Consider the following 12991-nt stretch of genomic DNA (forward strand, 5'->3'; position numbering starts at 1 on the left):
TGAGTTTGGCTTACATACTAAAATGAAAAACAATAATTTAAAATATTTATTTTTTTTTTTTGCAAGAAAAACAACAATTGCTTATAGTTTGAGCGTGGGATGCGTTCATTTATCCACCATATTTATATTTATTTATTTTTTTTTGAAATGCACGACGTGTAACTGCTTTTTTGATTGACAAGCGGCTCCTACACTTACATTCTCTCATACAGACATAGAACATTTGTCTTGACCACAGAATGTGGGATGGTATAAGATGTGAGGGGTAAACGCTAAGCAATTACACAAATTTTCTAACTTAATAAGTGCAATTACTTGGCAATTTACTAATGTAAAATGCCATACGCTTTTCAGTTAGAACAATTGTTTTGAACTAACATTTATACTCGTCGTCGTAACTTGGTGAATCGATGTGACGCTTTTAGATTTGTACGTGACAAATCTACGATTAATAATAATAACAATGAAAGGCAGTTTTTTTTCATTGTGCTTTTTTGATTGAATTATAAAATTGACACTTGATTTGACATTTTAGTAATTGTTTTTTATTTTTTTTTTTCTTGCAAAGTGTTTAGAAAAGATGAAAAATGAACTATTTATTGCAATTTATTATTAATATTTTTCTACTATTTTTGTTTTATTTTTTAAATAGATGAACGCGATGCTATACAAAAGAAGACTTTTACAAAATGGGTCAACAAACATCTTAAAAAGGTAATTTTTTTTTATTTATTTTTATTTTTTTATAATAAAATAGAAATGTTGGTAACCATAACCATTTAAAGTTGATTCATGTAAATCATTCTCATTGTAAAAAAAAAAGAAAGAAACACAAAAAAAATGTTAAATTGTTATCAGTTATTTGTTATTATTACCTATTAAGCATGAAATATGCAATAAGCTATATCTATCAGGAAGCTTATGGTTTGCATTTGAACACGTTATTTTTCGATATAATATGTGTAAAGTTGGACTTGAAAAAAAAAAAAAACAATTTTATCAATTAAGCGTAAACACAGCTTTGCTACAATTTTTATTAAATTAGTCGCAGATATAAAAATTTTTAAATTTAAATGAAATCAATATTATATAATATACTTTAGTTATTATTTAAACGTTGAGATTTTTCTATAGTTTATATAGGAATGGTATGTCCTATATTAATTATTTTGACAGCTCGTATCATTTAACGACTTGAAATCAATTAAGTAAAACACATTATGTTCGTACATACATAAACCTATTAGACCAGGGTCGATAATTTTTGAAACCAAAAAAAATCATAGTAGAATGAAACCAATTGGAAAAGGAGGTGAATATGATGAAAATTAAAGGAAAAATAAATTACGGGCGAGCCGAGTTCGGGAAGTGGGTGGGTTGAGTTTTTAGTGGTAAAAAATGGTATATCTCGATTTCCGGCAAAACTACAAGTCCTAGAGAAAAAAGTTGTATGGCAAAGTTGTAGGTAATAAAAAGATCTACAACTTTTGTATCAACAATTTTTTCACATAACCTCAAAATTTATGTGAAAAATTAAAAAAAACCGAGTTTTTAGTTTTTTATTTTTATCTTTTTCAAAAACAAAAGTTTTTCTACGAAATTTGGTGAAAACTTACCTTATTATGTCCCAGATACACTGTAATTTATTTGATTTCAAATATTAATTTGTTCACCTTATTTGGACCTAATACCAAAAAAACACCCTAATTTTCAATCGAAAATTCACGTGTCAAAATATTAGCTTTTTTCAAAAAATCGGTGGGTAGTTTGTTTGTTAAAATCTCTACTTTCCAATACTGTAAACAAAAATTTACATTAGTATACCATAGTACATGTTCTCGGTAAAAGCAAAAAGCTTGAATTCGAAAATTTTTTTATCATTATTTAAAATTTTAGACTATTTATTAAAATTTACACTTAAATTACTCAAAAACCGTAACATTAATCAATGTAACATGAAATCTTACGTTTTTTGAGTAATTTAGGTGTAAATTTGAATAAAAAGGCCAAAATTGTAACCAATGATAAAAAAAATTTTTCGAATTCAAGCTTTTTCATTTTTTGCATTTTACGAGAACATGTTCTATAGTATACTAATGTAAATTTTTTTCTTACACCATCAGAAAATAGACATTTTAACAAACGAAATACCCACCGATTTTTTGAAAAAAGCTAATATTTTGACACGTGAATTTTCGATTGAAAATTAGGGTGTTTTTTTGGTATTAGGTCAAAATAAGGTGAACAAATTAATATTTGAAATCAAATAAATTACAGTGTATCTGGGACATAATAAGGTAAGTTTTCACCAAATTTCGTAGAAAAATTTTTGTTTTTGAAAAAGATAAAAATAAAAAACCAAAAACTCCTTTTTTTTAATTTTTCACATAAATTTTGAGCTTATGTGAAAAAATTGTTGATTCAAATGTTGTAGATCTTTTTATTACCTACAACTTTGCCATACAACTTTTTTCTATAGGACTTGTAGTTTTGCCGGAAATCGAGATATACCATTTTTTACCACTGAAAACTCAACCCACCCACTTCCCGAACTCGGCTCGCCCGTAATTTATTTTTCCTTTAATTTTCATCATATTCACCTCCTTTTCCAATGGGTTTCATTCTACTATGATTTTTTTGTACTTTTTAATGTTTTTGAAAGCATCGGCACTGGTCTATATGTACATATTTTACAAAAATTTTAATTATTGCAATTCATTGCCGACAACTATGTTAAAAAATAACAACCTTTTTTTTTTTTTTGAAAGCATTTATTGCTAAGATTACTCAAGTGGTAAATCATCATACGTACCTATTTATGCGCTAAAAGTTTTAAAATACATCATTTGCGCTAATGATGACAATGTTCGTTTCGTTTTTGCTGTTTTTTTTTTATTTATTAGTTACCTACTTTTACTTTTGTTTTCCTAAATATTTAAATAAAAAAAGCATACAAGGTGACTGACTCGAACCAGGGATAAAACGAGGATGCTAAATAATTATTTTAACTACAAAAAACAAGAGCGCCTCCATATAGTCAAATTATGTTTTGACTGCAACAATTTTTTAACGTTATTTAATTCCTTGAAGTCAACCATACCCCTTCCCACTTCTTTTTTGCTTGTGATATAGACACTTTCTATAATTCGTAAAAAAAAAACAACATGAGATAAAAATGAGAATAATGTCAACATGATAGCTAACTACGAGCTTTGAAAGATGCTCTAAAGGAAAATGACCAAAATTTACGGTACCTGCCATTAGGGTGTGTCAAAGTGCTCAACTATGAAATTTTCAAATGTAATAGCTTTAAAAGCTGCATTGCTTATCAAAATTAAATCCTGCATTTACAATTTTCATTTTAATTAATATCTTTTGCTCGCTCAATAGGAAGAAATCGAAGAAATTTGGATTTTTAGAGATTGAAATACAGTTGAAACTCGATTATCCAGGATTCGATTAACCGGGACGCTCTATTATCCGTGATGAAAGTATTTGAAATTCTTTCTCTACAATAAACAAAATTTATTTATTTAAACTCTATTATCCGTAATAAACTCTACTATCCGTAATATGAGAACGAAAAGAAGAAAATTTAACTAAAAAATACAAAATCGGCACTCAAAAATAAAGAAAATATTTAAACTTTTTTTTATTTATTTTTTTTTTTTTTTTTTTTTGAAAAGTAGAATTATCCTGGAACAACATATAACGATTTACTGCTAGTTGACCGCATTCACATTAATTCAATCGAAGAAAAGCAACGAGTAAAATCCCCTGTCACACAATAAGTTTTTTTTTATTAACACCGGGCTTATCTGGACAAAAAAAAACGCCTCGAAACTTAACTGCAAATCTTGGCAGCACTGCTTATTAAATGTTCCGAAATCAGCAGAAACAAAGAAAATTTAGAGTTTTCAAATTTATCGCTTCCGGTTTTCTTGTATTTTTCTTGTATGTTTTACAAAGAGATACAAAAATGTGTTCTAGCAAAACTAGTTTAATAAATTTTGTCATTACAAACGTCAGTTTTCCCGTTTGTAAACCAATTCTAAAGAATTTATGAAAAAAATAGTTTGGTACTACAGATTTAAAACTGTTCAAAAAGTTAATCCAAAATTACAATTGGAGGCAGCAGTCGAAAGCTTATGTCAAATCCTACGTTTTTGTTGTTGTTTTCTTTGACTTTTTGATAAGTTTTCATCCGTCGAGTGCGATTGGTAGCGCTGTTCCCCTCCGTTTCATCCGACGCTTCAGTCAATTATAGTTCTACCTTTAAGCCCAGGGATATCTTCGGGCTTAACAACTAAGGCCAAGGGGTAAGCTAAGGTGTTGCTGCATTTAACATGTAAATTTCTGCGCTTTTTTTGTCCAGTTAGCCTGGTGGTTATAAAAACACACCTTATAATGCAACAATTTTTTAATTTTCCTTAAAGTTCATAATACTCGTAATTGTGCCCTTAATTATGAAAGTGGACTAAGTCACTCCCAAAAATGGCCTCAAATCTAGCCTTAAAATAATTATTATTTCAGGTGTAAAGTTTATTTAAAAGCGAAATTGCAGTAAATAAAGTTCTTTATTGCTCCTCTAGTGATTTCATAAAAGAAATATAATTAAATCGTTATAAGAAAATTATTATGTAAGTTTTTCTTTAAACAATGCAAAAAGTGACTTAGCCCACTTTCATAATCATGGGCACAATTAATCTCGTAATTTTGTAATGTTCATATGTTCAAACAAAAATATGAATTGTTACATTTATGGAATAATTTTTTAATTGTTTTCTTTTTCTTTCAATAAATTTTTTAATAAAAACTTAAAAACATATAATTTTTTTCTTGAAAAATAAAGTTCTATTATCCGGGATTTTCGATTAACCGTAATGGACTCGGTCGCAATCATGCCGGTTAATCGAGTTTCAACTGTATATGTTTTTTTTTCAGCGCCGTTTGAATACAAAAACAAATATATTAAATATTTTTAGGCTTTCACGTGAAAGATGATTTCAAGAAAAAAATTGTAAGCTTATATTTGTTGGAATTGAACACTTAGTAAAGAAGCTGCGAAATAATAAGCGAAGGAAAAAAAATCATTTTTTCATATAAACTCGGTTTTTTCCGAACAACTTTAACCGATTTGAGCGAGCCAAAGACGGACGATATTATAATTTTATTTAACATAACCTCATTAACCTCAGACCACTAATACATTGCAAAATTAGAGTACTTTTTTTTCGGCCATATAAAAGTGACACACCCTACTGCTTTTAACCAAAATGGAAGAACTTATTTTTTTAAATAACGTCTCCTAAACGAATAGAAATAAAATGCACGACTGCGTCGCACGTACTTGCTCTTATAGTTCAAAGTATCTGTATCTTAAATATCTATTGGAAATTAAAGATTTTGTTTAGTGTCAAGAAAAAAAAAAAAAAAAAGTTAAAAAAAATAAATTAAAATTTTTTTTTTTTTGAAAAACTTTTTTAAAATTTTTTTTTTTTACATTTTATAATAGATGTCTGTAAAATTTGGATAAAATTGACTTATACTTTAAAGAAATATATGAACTTAAAAAATATGTCAATTTTTGAAAAACGGCAACGCCATATTTCCGTTCACCGAATTTTTTGAGAAAAACTAAAAACGCAGTTTTCTTAGAATCAATAAGAGTATTGCGTACACGAAATTTAATCGAAATCGTTAGAGCCGTTTTCGAGAAAATTGCAATACCTCGAAAACGGTATATGGGAGATATGTGTTAAAAAGGAGATATTGAAAAAATAATACGCAAAAGTCATCTATACCAAGTTTCAAGCAAATTCATCTATCCGTCTAGGCCCTAGCTCGATGTACAGATGGACGCACAGACGTACACACGCATAGACCGACGGACGGCATGACGAAAACCACTTTTTTGATCTTCTCCATAATCGTAATGTTGGTTTTGTTTAAAACCTCGATTTTTTTTTCTACACGAAACCAATACTTGTTTGAGCCACTCAGCTTAAAAAATTCAAAAAATATTGAACACTAATCCCCGTTATAATTTCGTATAAATTTTATTTCAGAAAACTTTAAAATCATATTTAAAAAAGTGTGTATATTTTTCGAAATATGATTTTGCAATTAATTTTGCTGTTGTTTATCCTAATATAGTTTATTTTAAATGTGATTTCCCAGACTTTGTCGTTAAAAAAAATACGTAAGAAAAAAATGGTGGTATTGAGTGTCAATCTTGGCTGTAAACCAGTGTTGTTAATGATAACTTTCATAGAACCGTTTTCCTCATTTCTGACTTTCTAGTAAACGACTTAACCGATGTCAAAAAAATCACATAATCAAATGAAACATTAAAAATAAGTCAAATTCCAAAAAAAAAAAATTGTTGTGGATCATTTTCAGCAAAAGCCATCACGTATAGCTCATCCTCTAATCTTCTTGTCTAATACTCCACTCTCCACCAATACACACCGAATAGATCATTATTAAAGAGTCGTTCGCAAAAATATGACTATAAAAGTCCACCTCTGCAACTGTCAAATTCGACGAATTTAGAGGGTTTATTTTTCGATTACAAAGCATTTGTAACATTTTAAAACAATTTGATAGTTTTTGGAAAAGCATTTCATCTTCAATAAAAAAGAATATATTTTCAAAGAACTGTCTGAATATCAATAATTGTTTCATTTTGCATTACCTATTTTTCATGTTAAGACATATTTATAACATGTTGACTATTATGACATTTATAATGACAAATAATGATAAATCAATGCAAAAAAAATAAATTCCTATTTGTCAGTGGATTTTAAAATCAATCTTTATTTGTTGATTGCATTTATAAATCAAAAGATCTATTTCAGGTTACCTTTCACAAATATTCATAAGATGTTTTCAATATTATTATTAGGTATTGTTGTTCAAAAAACATCTTCCTGGTCTGAACTGATTTTCTATTTAAGGAATGTTGTTTTTTGAATTTATTTTTTAAAAATACATTTACTACCTTTCATTTGAAAGTGTTTTGTATTTCTTTTTTTTTCTGTTCGATTTGAATTTTTTAACTTCAACTCATTAATGCCAACCTCGTATGTCAGATTGCCCAGACAGTATAGACATGCGGAGTGTTTTAAATAATTAACATTATTAAATACCAGATCAATTGATAAAAGACTATACTTAGAGTGAATTAATATATTCCTCACAGTCGATATATATTTTTTTAATGTTGTGTGTTTTTCTGTATAAAATCGGTTTTTTTATTAAGACAGAGACAGAGAAAAAAAATAATAATAATTAATAAACAGCTTTGAGTGGTTATCTCTATAATAAGAGGTCGGATCTGTTGGATATAATGATGAGCCAGACAACTTTTGATGGCTAATAGTAATCTATAGAGACTTATCTCCATATGGGATGCTTTCATGGCATATCAATTTACTTAGTTGGAATTTGTTCACACCTGCTGGGAATTGTTGATTTTAAAAAACAAATTAATTAATTTTATTTTTGAAAAAAAAAAACTTCGGTATAATAGTCTAGGCCAAACTGGTGGAATAAATGTAAATGAAGGTTTAAAGGAATGTGGACTCAAAAGTCCGAAAATTATTCCTCCAACAAATCGTTTAGAAGATATTAATTAAAAAAAGTTATTAAAAAAAAAAAAAAACTAAAAAAAAAAATTTAATTGTCAAAAGTATCAGTTTTTTGCATTTAGCATTATTCTTTTCTATGAATTTATCATGAAACCAAGAATCCACGAGTCTTGGAATTATCATGCTTAATTTAAACTCTTGCAAGCAATCTCTTCGAAGTGCTTGTAAAGATAATAATTGTGTAGATAAGTTAATTAATGTTAAGTACATAAGACTATTTTTATTTGATTATCTTTTCTTGAATTCTATTTGCTTTATCTGCTCTTATGCTTGACAATAATTATAATTTGCTTACCTTGAATTCTTGTGCCTATTTCAGAATTTCCATAGAATAATGTCTTTTTTTTATGTTTATACTTCAAAAAAGATAAAATATTTAATGATTTTATGAATATCTCAAGTCTCAAAAAACAACGCTATTAATAACGTTTATCATAAAATTTGAAGAAGATTGATTAAAAGTTGCAAGTTTGTCCTACTTATCAGTTCCAAAATCCTCATTTCAACCATTTTCTTTCTGTCAAAAAAAAAACTAATGTCTGTCAATTGTGATTTCAAACAATTTTAATTTACTATTTTAAGTGATTTCATCAGACAAACATGTTAACTATTAACATTTTCATTTCAATCATTATACCTACGTACATATCAGTAGCGTTAGTTTAGAGTTGTAAAGGTAAAAAACTTAAATGGCCTTGTTTCTTTTGCAAGAATCTTGTCAAATGATGTCATCACCTTTTATGCTTTTTCGTGTAGTTATTTATTTTTTAGTTGCTGTCAAACTTTTAACATCCCACGACATTTACCACAAACTTGAATAATATTGCGATATGTCTTATTAGATAGATTACATACAAACACAAAAAAGGTTATGTTAGGGTTATTTTATCATCAATGATGATGATTCAATCTTTTTTTTTTTTTGTTATTTTGATTGATAAAATTGTAAATATAATATAATGTAATTAACTCTTTTTGTCGAAGAATATTTTTACTTACTTCTGTTGTATACCTCAATTTTTTTTATATAATTTTCATGCAGCACTGGAAATATGCAAAGGTATTGAAATAGAGTTCCTTTTAAACTTTAATCTACATAATATATTTTCTTCTTCTGTTACTGTATAGAAAACTATTCGTTCTTAAAGAAGCGTTAAAATGTTCTCATCTATCAATTTTTATTGTAAACATTTTTTTTTCTGCAAATAATTAACATTTATGTTGGTTTATAGGTACTTTATTATTTGTTTTTTTTTTATGAATTCTTCCCAAAAGACAGTCAAAGTTTAGCAGTTAAAACACAGTTGTTGAAAAAAAAGATGAAAAACAGTTTGTTTCTTTATCATTTGGTGCTTTTTTTGATATCTTATTTCCAAAAAAAATTACATGGGATTTTTAGCTGTCCACTAGATTCATTGCAAGAAGCTACAGTCTTCCTGAATATGTGCAGTTATAATTCAATTCATCTCATTTACCTAATGTTTTTGGATTTGACAGAAAATTATAAATCTTTTATTGTTAGCGATTAATTATGATATGACATATAAAAAATAAACCGTTGGAAACGAAAATGTGATTTTCTAACTGGAGCTGCGCACAACTCTGCTGCAATTCTTGAATCAATCTTAGCTCAGCTAAATTTTCCTAATGAACTTCCAAACAATGCGAGGTAAAAAGAATCCCCCCACAACTTTTCCAACCCCTCCATTCCGCCAACTATTCGATCCCCCTCCTCGTAGCTGCTAGAATGATACAATCCACCTTAAGCTTTAAAATAGGCCTCTATTCTTGGAGCCAATTCAGTTTATCTGAGAAATTTGATCTAAACTAACAATATACCAAATACCAAGGTGACAGCTTTTCCGACTCTAGTTCCAGTTTCAGCTCCGATTAATCCCAGCAATTTTACTTTAAAATCTTTAAAACGAGTTATTGTTGAAGAGGTGCATCTTCGGTGCTTGTACTTCTAAAGTCTGCATACCAGCTTACAATTATTTATTTTCCAGAGAGTTCGATAGAGTACCAGACCATGTTTTTGCTTCAAAACGGTATTTTTTATTGCCTCCGAATATTAAAAACTCTTACGTAAACACCTGTTACTTGTGAAAAAATAAAATAATTGGCATGAAATTTTTGGAGACTTCCTTAAAAAGGTTGGTACTTTATAGAATTCATAGTCAGTGCTATTTTGATTTTCACGTGATTTGATTCGTAGCGGAAAAATTTAATTATTATTCTGAATCAAGACCGAAAAGGTGTTCATGTTCATGTTAAAAAAATCCTCTTGTTCTGATTTCAGGAGAAATGGAAGTAAGTCGATAGCTCGCTTTTTTCTTAAATATTGCTGGCGAAAAATAAACCACTGTTATTCCTGTCCAGCGAATTTTGCAACAGCTTTTAAAATTCTGGTCGATCAAAAAATATTACTATTGCCTGAATGCTTTGGTAATAATAATTGTAGCATTGGAGACTTTCATGCGATTTTTACATGACCAAAAAATAACGGTTGTAAAAACTTCTGGTAATAAAACCATGTTTCTTCTCTTGAGAGATTGTGAATTTTTTTTTGTAATCGTACAGTTGCAAAAGTACTAAAAGATTTTGACAAACACAAGTCCGCTGAAAGAAGCTTTTCCATCTATCTTACTCGTCAGATTTCTTTCACAAATGATGGAAAACAGCATTTGCACAGCATGCAACTATAGGCCAACGTCCGTTCGTAGTTCGAAGAACATAGACTTCTTGACGAACTCCAGAATGTCGTTCGTAATAATAGATCCACTCTAATGTGGGTAAAATAGTCCGCTGGTGAAACAATCGTTTTGCAGTAACTAAGGCACTTATTTCGAGTGTCGTTTGTCTATCGATAGACGATTTTGTCGAAAATCGATGTGGAAATAAATGTTCGTGTTGTGAAATTCTATTGTGAACGAAAATTTTCTTTTTTATCGTTCGATCTTTCTTTTACAATTTTGCTTTCGACTCAAATCAAGTTTAAAGTTCACAATATATAAATATCTTTGTCGAAAGAGATACACAATACTGCCGTACTAAGCAAGGGCACATGAGCCAAAAATCCAAAATTGAGTTAAATGCATATTTCTGTGGCAACAAGGAATAACAACATAAGTCAACTTATGTCGAAATTGAGATTTTCACAAAATCTGATGCACAATAAGCGATTCTATCTACCATATTTTTTTCGTATTTTTATCTTAAGCGGTTTTTGAATTACAGGTAAAAGAAAAATGACATTAGCATTGACTTCTTATGGGAAGCCAAATTTTCAAAACGCTCTCCTGAAAAGTTGTAAAAACTGACTTATGTTGTTTTTCCTTGTTGCCACAGATTTGACATCCTGAAACAATTCTTCATTTATATGTTAACTAAAAACAGCGCATTTTTAATTCCAAGTGACTCAAAAAAGTCAATGAAGATGAGCACAACGCTATTACACCGCTGTATTCCTCAATAGAAAAATTCATTTATTACTAACTCTAAAAATAAAAAAAAAATAAATTAGATGCGCATTTGGGAAGCTTGAACAATATATAATTATTGTGTAAACTATAAATTATAATTTTCCTACTACAAGTTGCTTAAAATCATTTTTGAAAGTGAGGACATTTACAATTCTCAACCTTTTCAATTGTCATTAAAATGCATTTATCTTAAAACTACAAAAATGGATGTGCGCCCTTTTTGCTTAGCACGGCAGAATACAAAAACAGATATTTATCGATTTGATCGACTTTTATCGCATCGAAAGTTGAACGACACTCGCAACAAAGGCCTAAGTTAAAATTTCTGAAACATTAAATAGTTTGACATTTAGCTCTATTATTGAAATACAAAATTACTTTGCTGGGAACATTCAATAAAAGTCGTAATAAAAGGATTCAAGCCTGAAAGCCTTAAAAATAATGATTGTGTTCCCCAGGGTTCTGCTATGTGCCCGACTCTTTTCCTAGTTTTAAACTATCGACTAATTTCTGAAACTTGTATTCCCCTTAATTATTTTTCAGCTTTTCATATTCATTTCGGCAAATAATAAGCTCCTTGAATTCTGATATGAATAGCATTTTGCGATGCATCATACAATTATCATAATATCTGTAGGTAATTCATGTAGAGCTCAATTTGGATCGCACCATTAAGTACAGAGATTCTTTCTCAAGTGGTACTACGCGAATGTAGAATGCGTTATCCACCTTCAAGCTATTTAAATGTACACATAACACCTTCCAGTTTTTCAAAATCCTCAGGAATCACATTTTTTTGTTTATATATTTTGCTTATGCAAACGAGAGAATATACATTCATCTGATTTTGACGCGATGGCCTTGAAAAACGAAAATGCTACTCTTACAGCGGAAATGCAACATTTATCTGAAAGCTTTCAAAAGGTCAATGTACTATGACATGTTAAAAATGTGTGTCATTTTGTGACATAAAACACATCCATTTGTTTTATTACTTTATAAAAGTTTATAGTTAAAACCAAATGTCAAAGTAGGTAGGAGTAATAAGCCAACGTAAATGTTACTTTACCTTAAATATATTTTGCTCTTAATTGTATGACGTTTTATGTGCCTTTGACACGACTGATAACTTGCTAGTAAATTTTTAGGACTTGTCATATTTTATCATGCAAATGAATGGCAAAATTCTGCCAACATTCTTGTCAAGTTGTCACTCGTGTAAATGGGTCATTATTTAAATAACAGATGAGAATATTTTATGCCAAGACCAGTATCTAGTAAGATTTGTTTAAAATTTAAACTTAAAAAAAAAAAAAACTATAACAAAAAGATGCAAACTGAAAAAATTATACATTACAGACTTACACAATGTTACATGTTTGTGTTTATGTAAATGGATCACCCTGTTGTCCGCAGTCCGTAAGTCCGTAGAAAAATAAAGTGTTGTTGTGTTTCGAATTTTTTTTTGTTAAGTGTGTGTTAATTTTTTTCGTTGTTGTTTTTCAGATTAAAAAAAAATTAGAAACCATTTCTCCCATAAAAAAAAGTGTGATCATTTTACTCATTAGATTTTTTTTTTTTATAGCCCTGCTTGCTAAAAAATTACAATAAGCACTTGAAAAATAATGAGCTTAGATTTTTTGACAATTACCTCTAAATTAAACAAATCTTGCATGTTCATACATTTAGATATATCATTTTTTATGTTTTTTTTTATTATTTTGTTTGAATTTTTTGCACAGTTTGTTGTTTAAAAGCAAAAAAGAAAAAACTACTTGAGTTTAAAGATTTTTTGAAACATGAAATGAATTAACAATTGTTTTTTTTTTCTATTCTGTTCACTTTCTTCCCGCA

General features: G+C 28.7%; 1 protein-coding gene across 41 annotated transcripts in view; it reads left to right on the forward strand.

The window, feature by feature from the left end:
- LOC129918675 (dystonin) overlaps positions 1 to 12991 on the forward strand; it is a 195978-nt gene that overhangs the window by 94648 nt on the left and 88339 nt on the right. For 24 of the 41 annotated variants that reach the window (XM_055999327.1, XM_055999303.1, XM_055999318.1 and 21 more), the window contains 3 exons: positions 653 to 714; positions 8698 to 8715; positions 12497 to 12556. In XM_055999327.1, coding sequence (XP_055855302.1) covers positions 653 to 714; positions 8698 to 8715; positions 12497 to 12556 — 140 coding nt within the window. The remainder of the gene's footprint in view (positions 1 to 652; positions 715 to 8697; positions 8716 to 12496; positions 12557 to 12991) is intronic. The other 17 variants (XM_055999330.1, XM_055999337.1, XM_055999339.1 and 14 more) reach the window with 2 other exon arrangements.

Source organism: Episyrphus balteatus, chromosome 4 (assembly GCF_945859705.1).
Source record: "Episyrphus balteatus chromosome 4, idEpiBalt1.1, whole genome shotgun sequence".
Classification (NCBI taxonomy): domain Eukaryota; kingdom Metazoa; phylum Arthropoda; class Insecta; order Diptera; family Syrphidae; genus Episyrphus; species Episyrphus balteatus.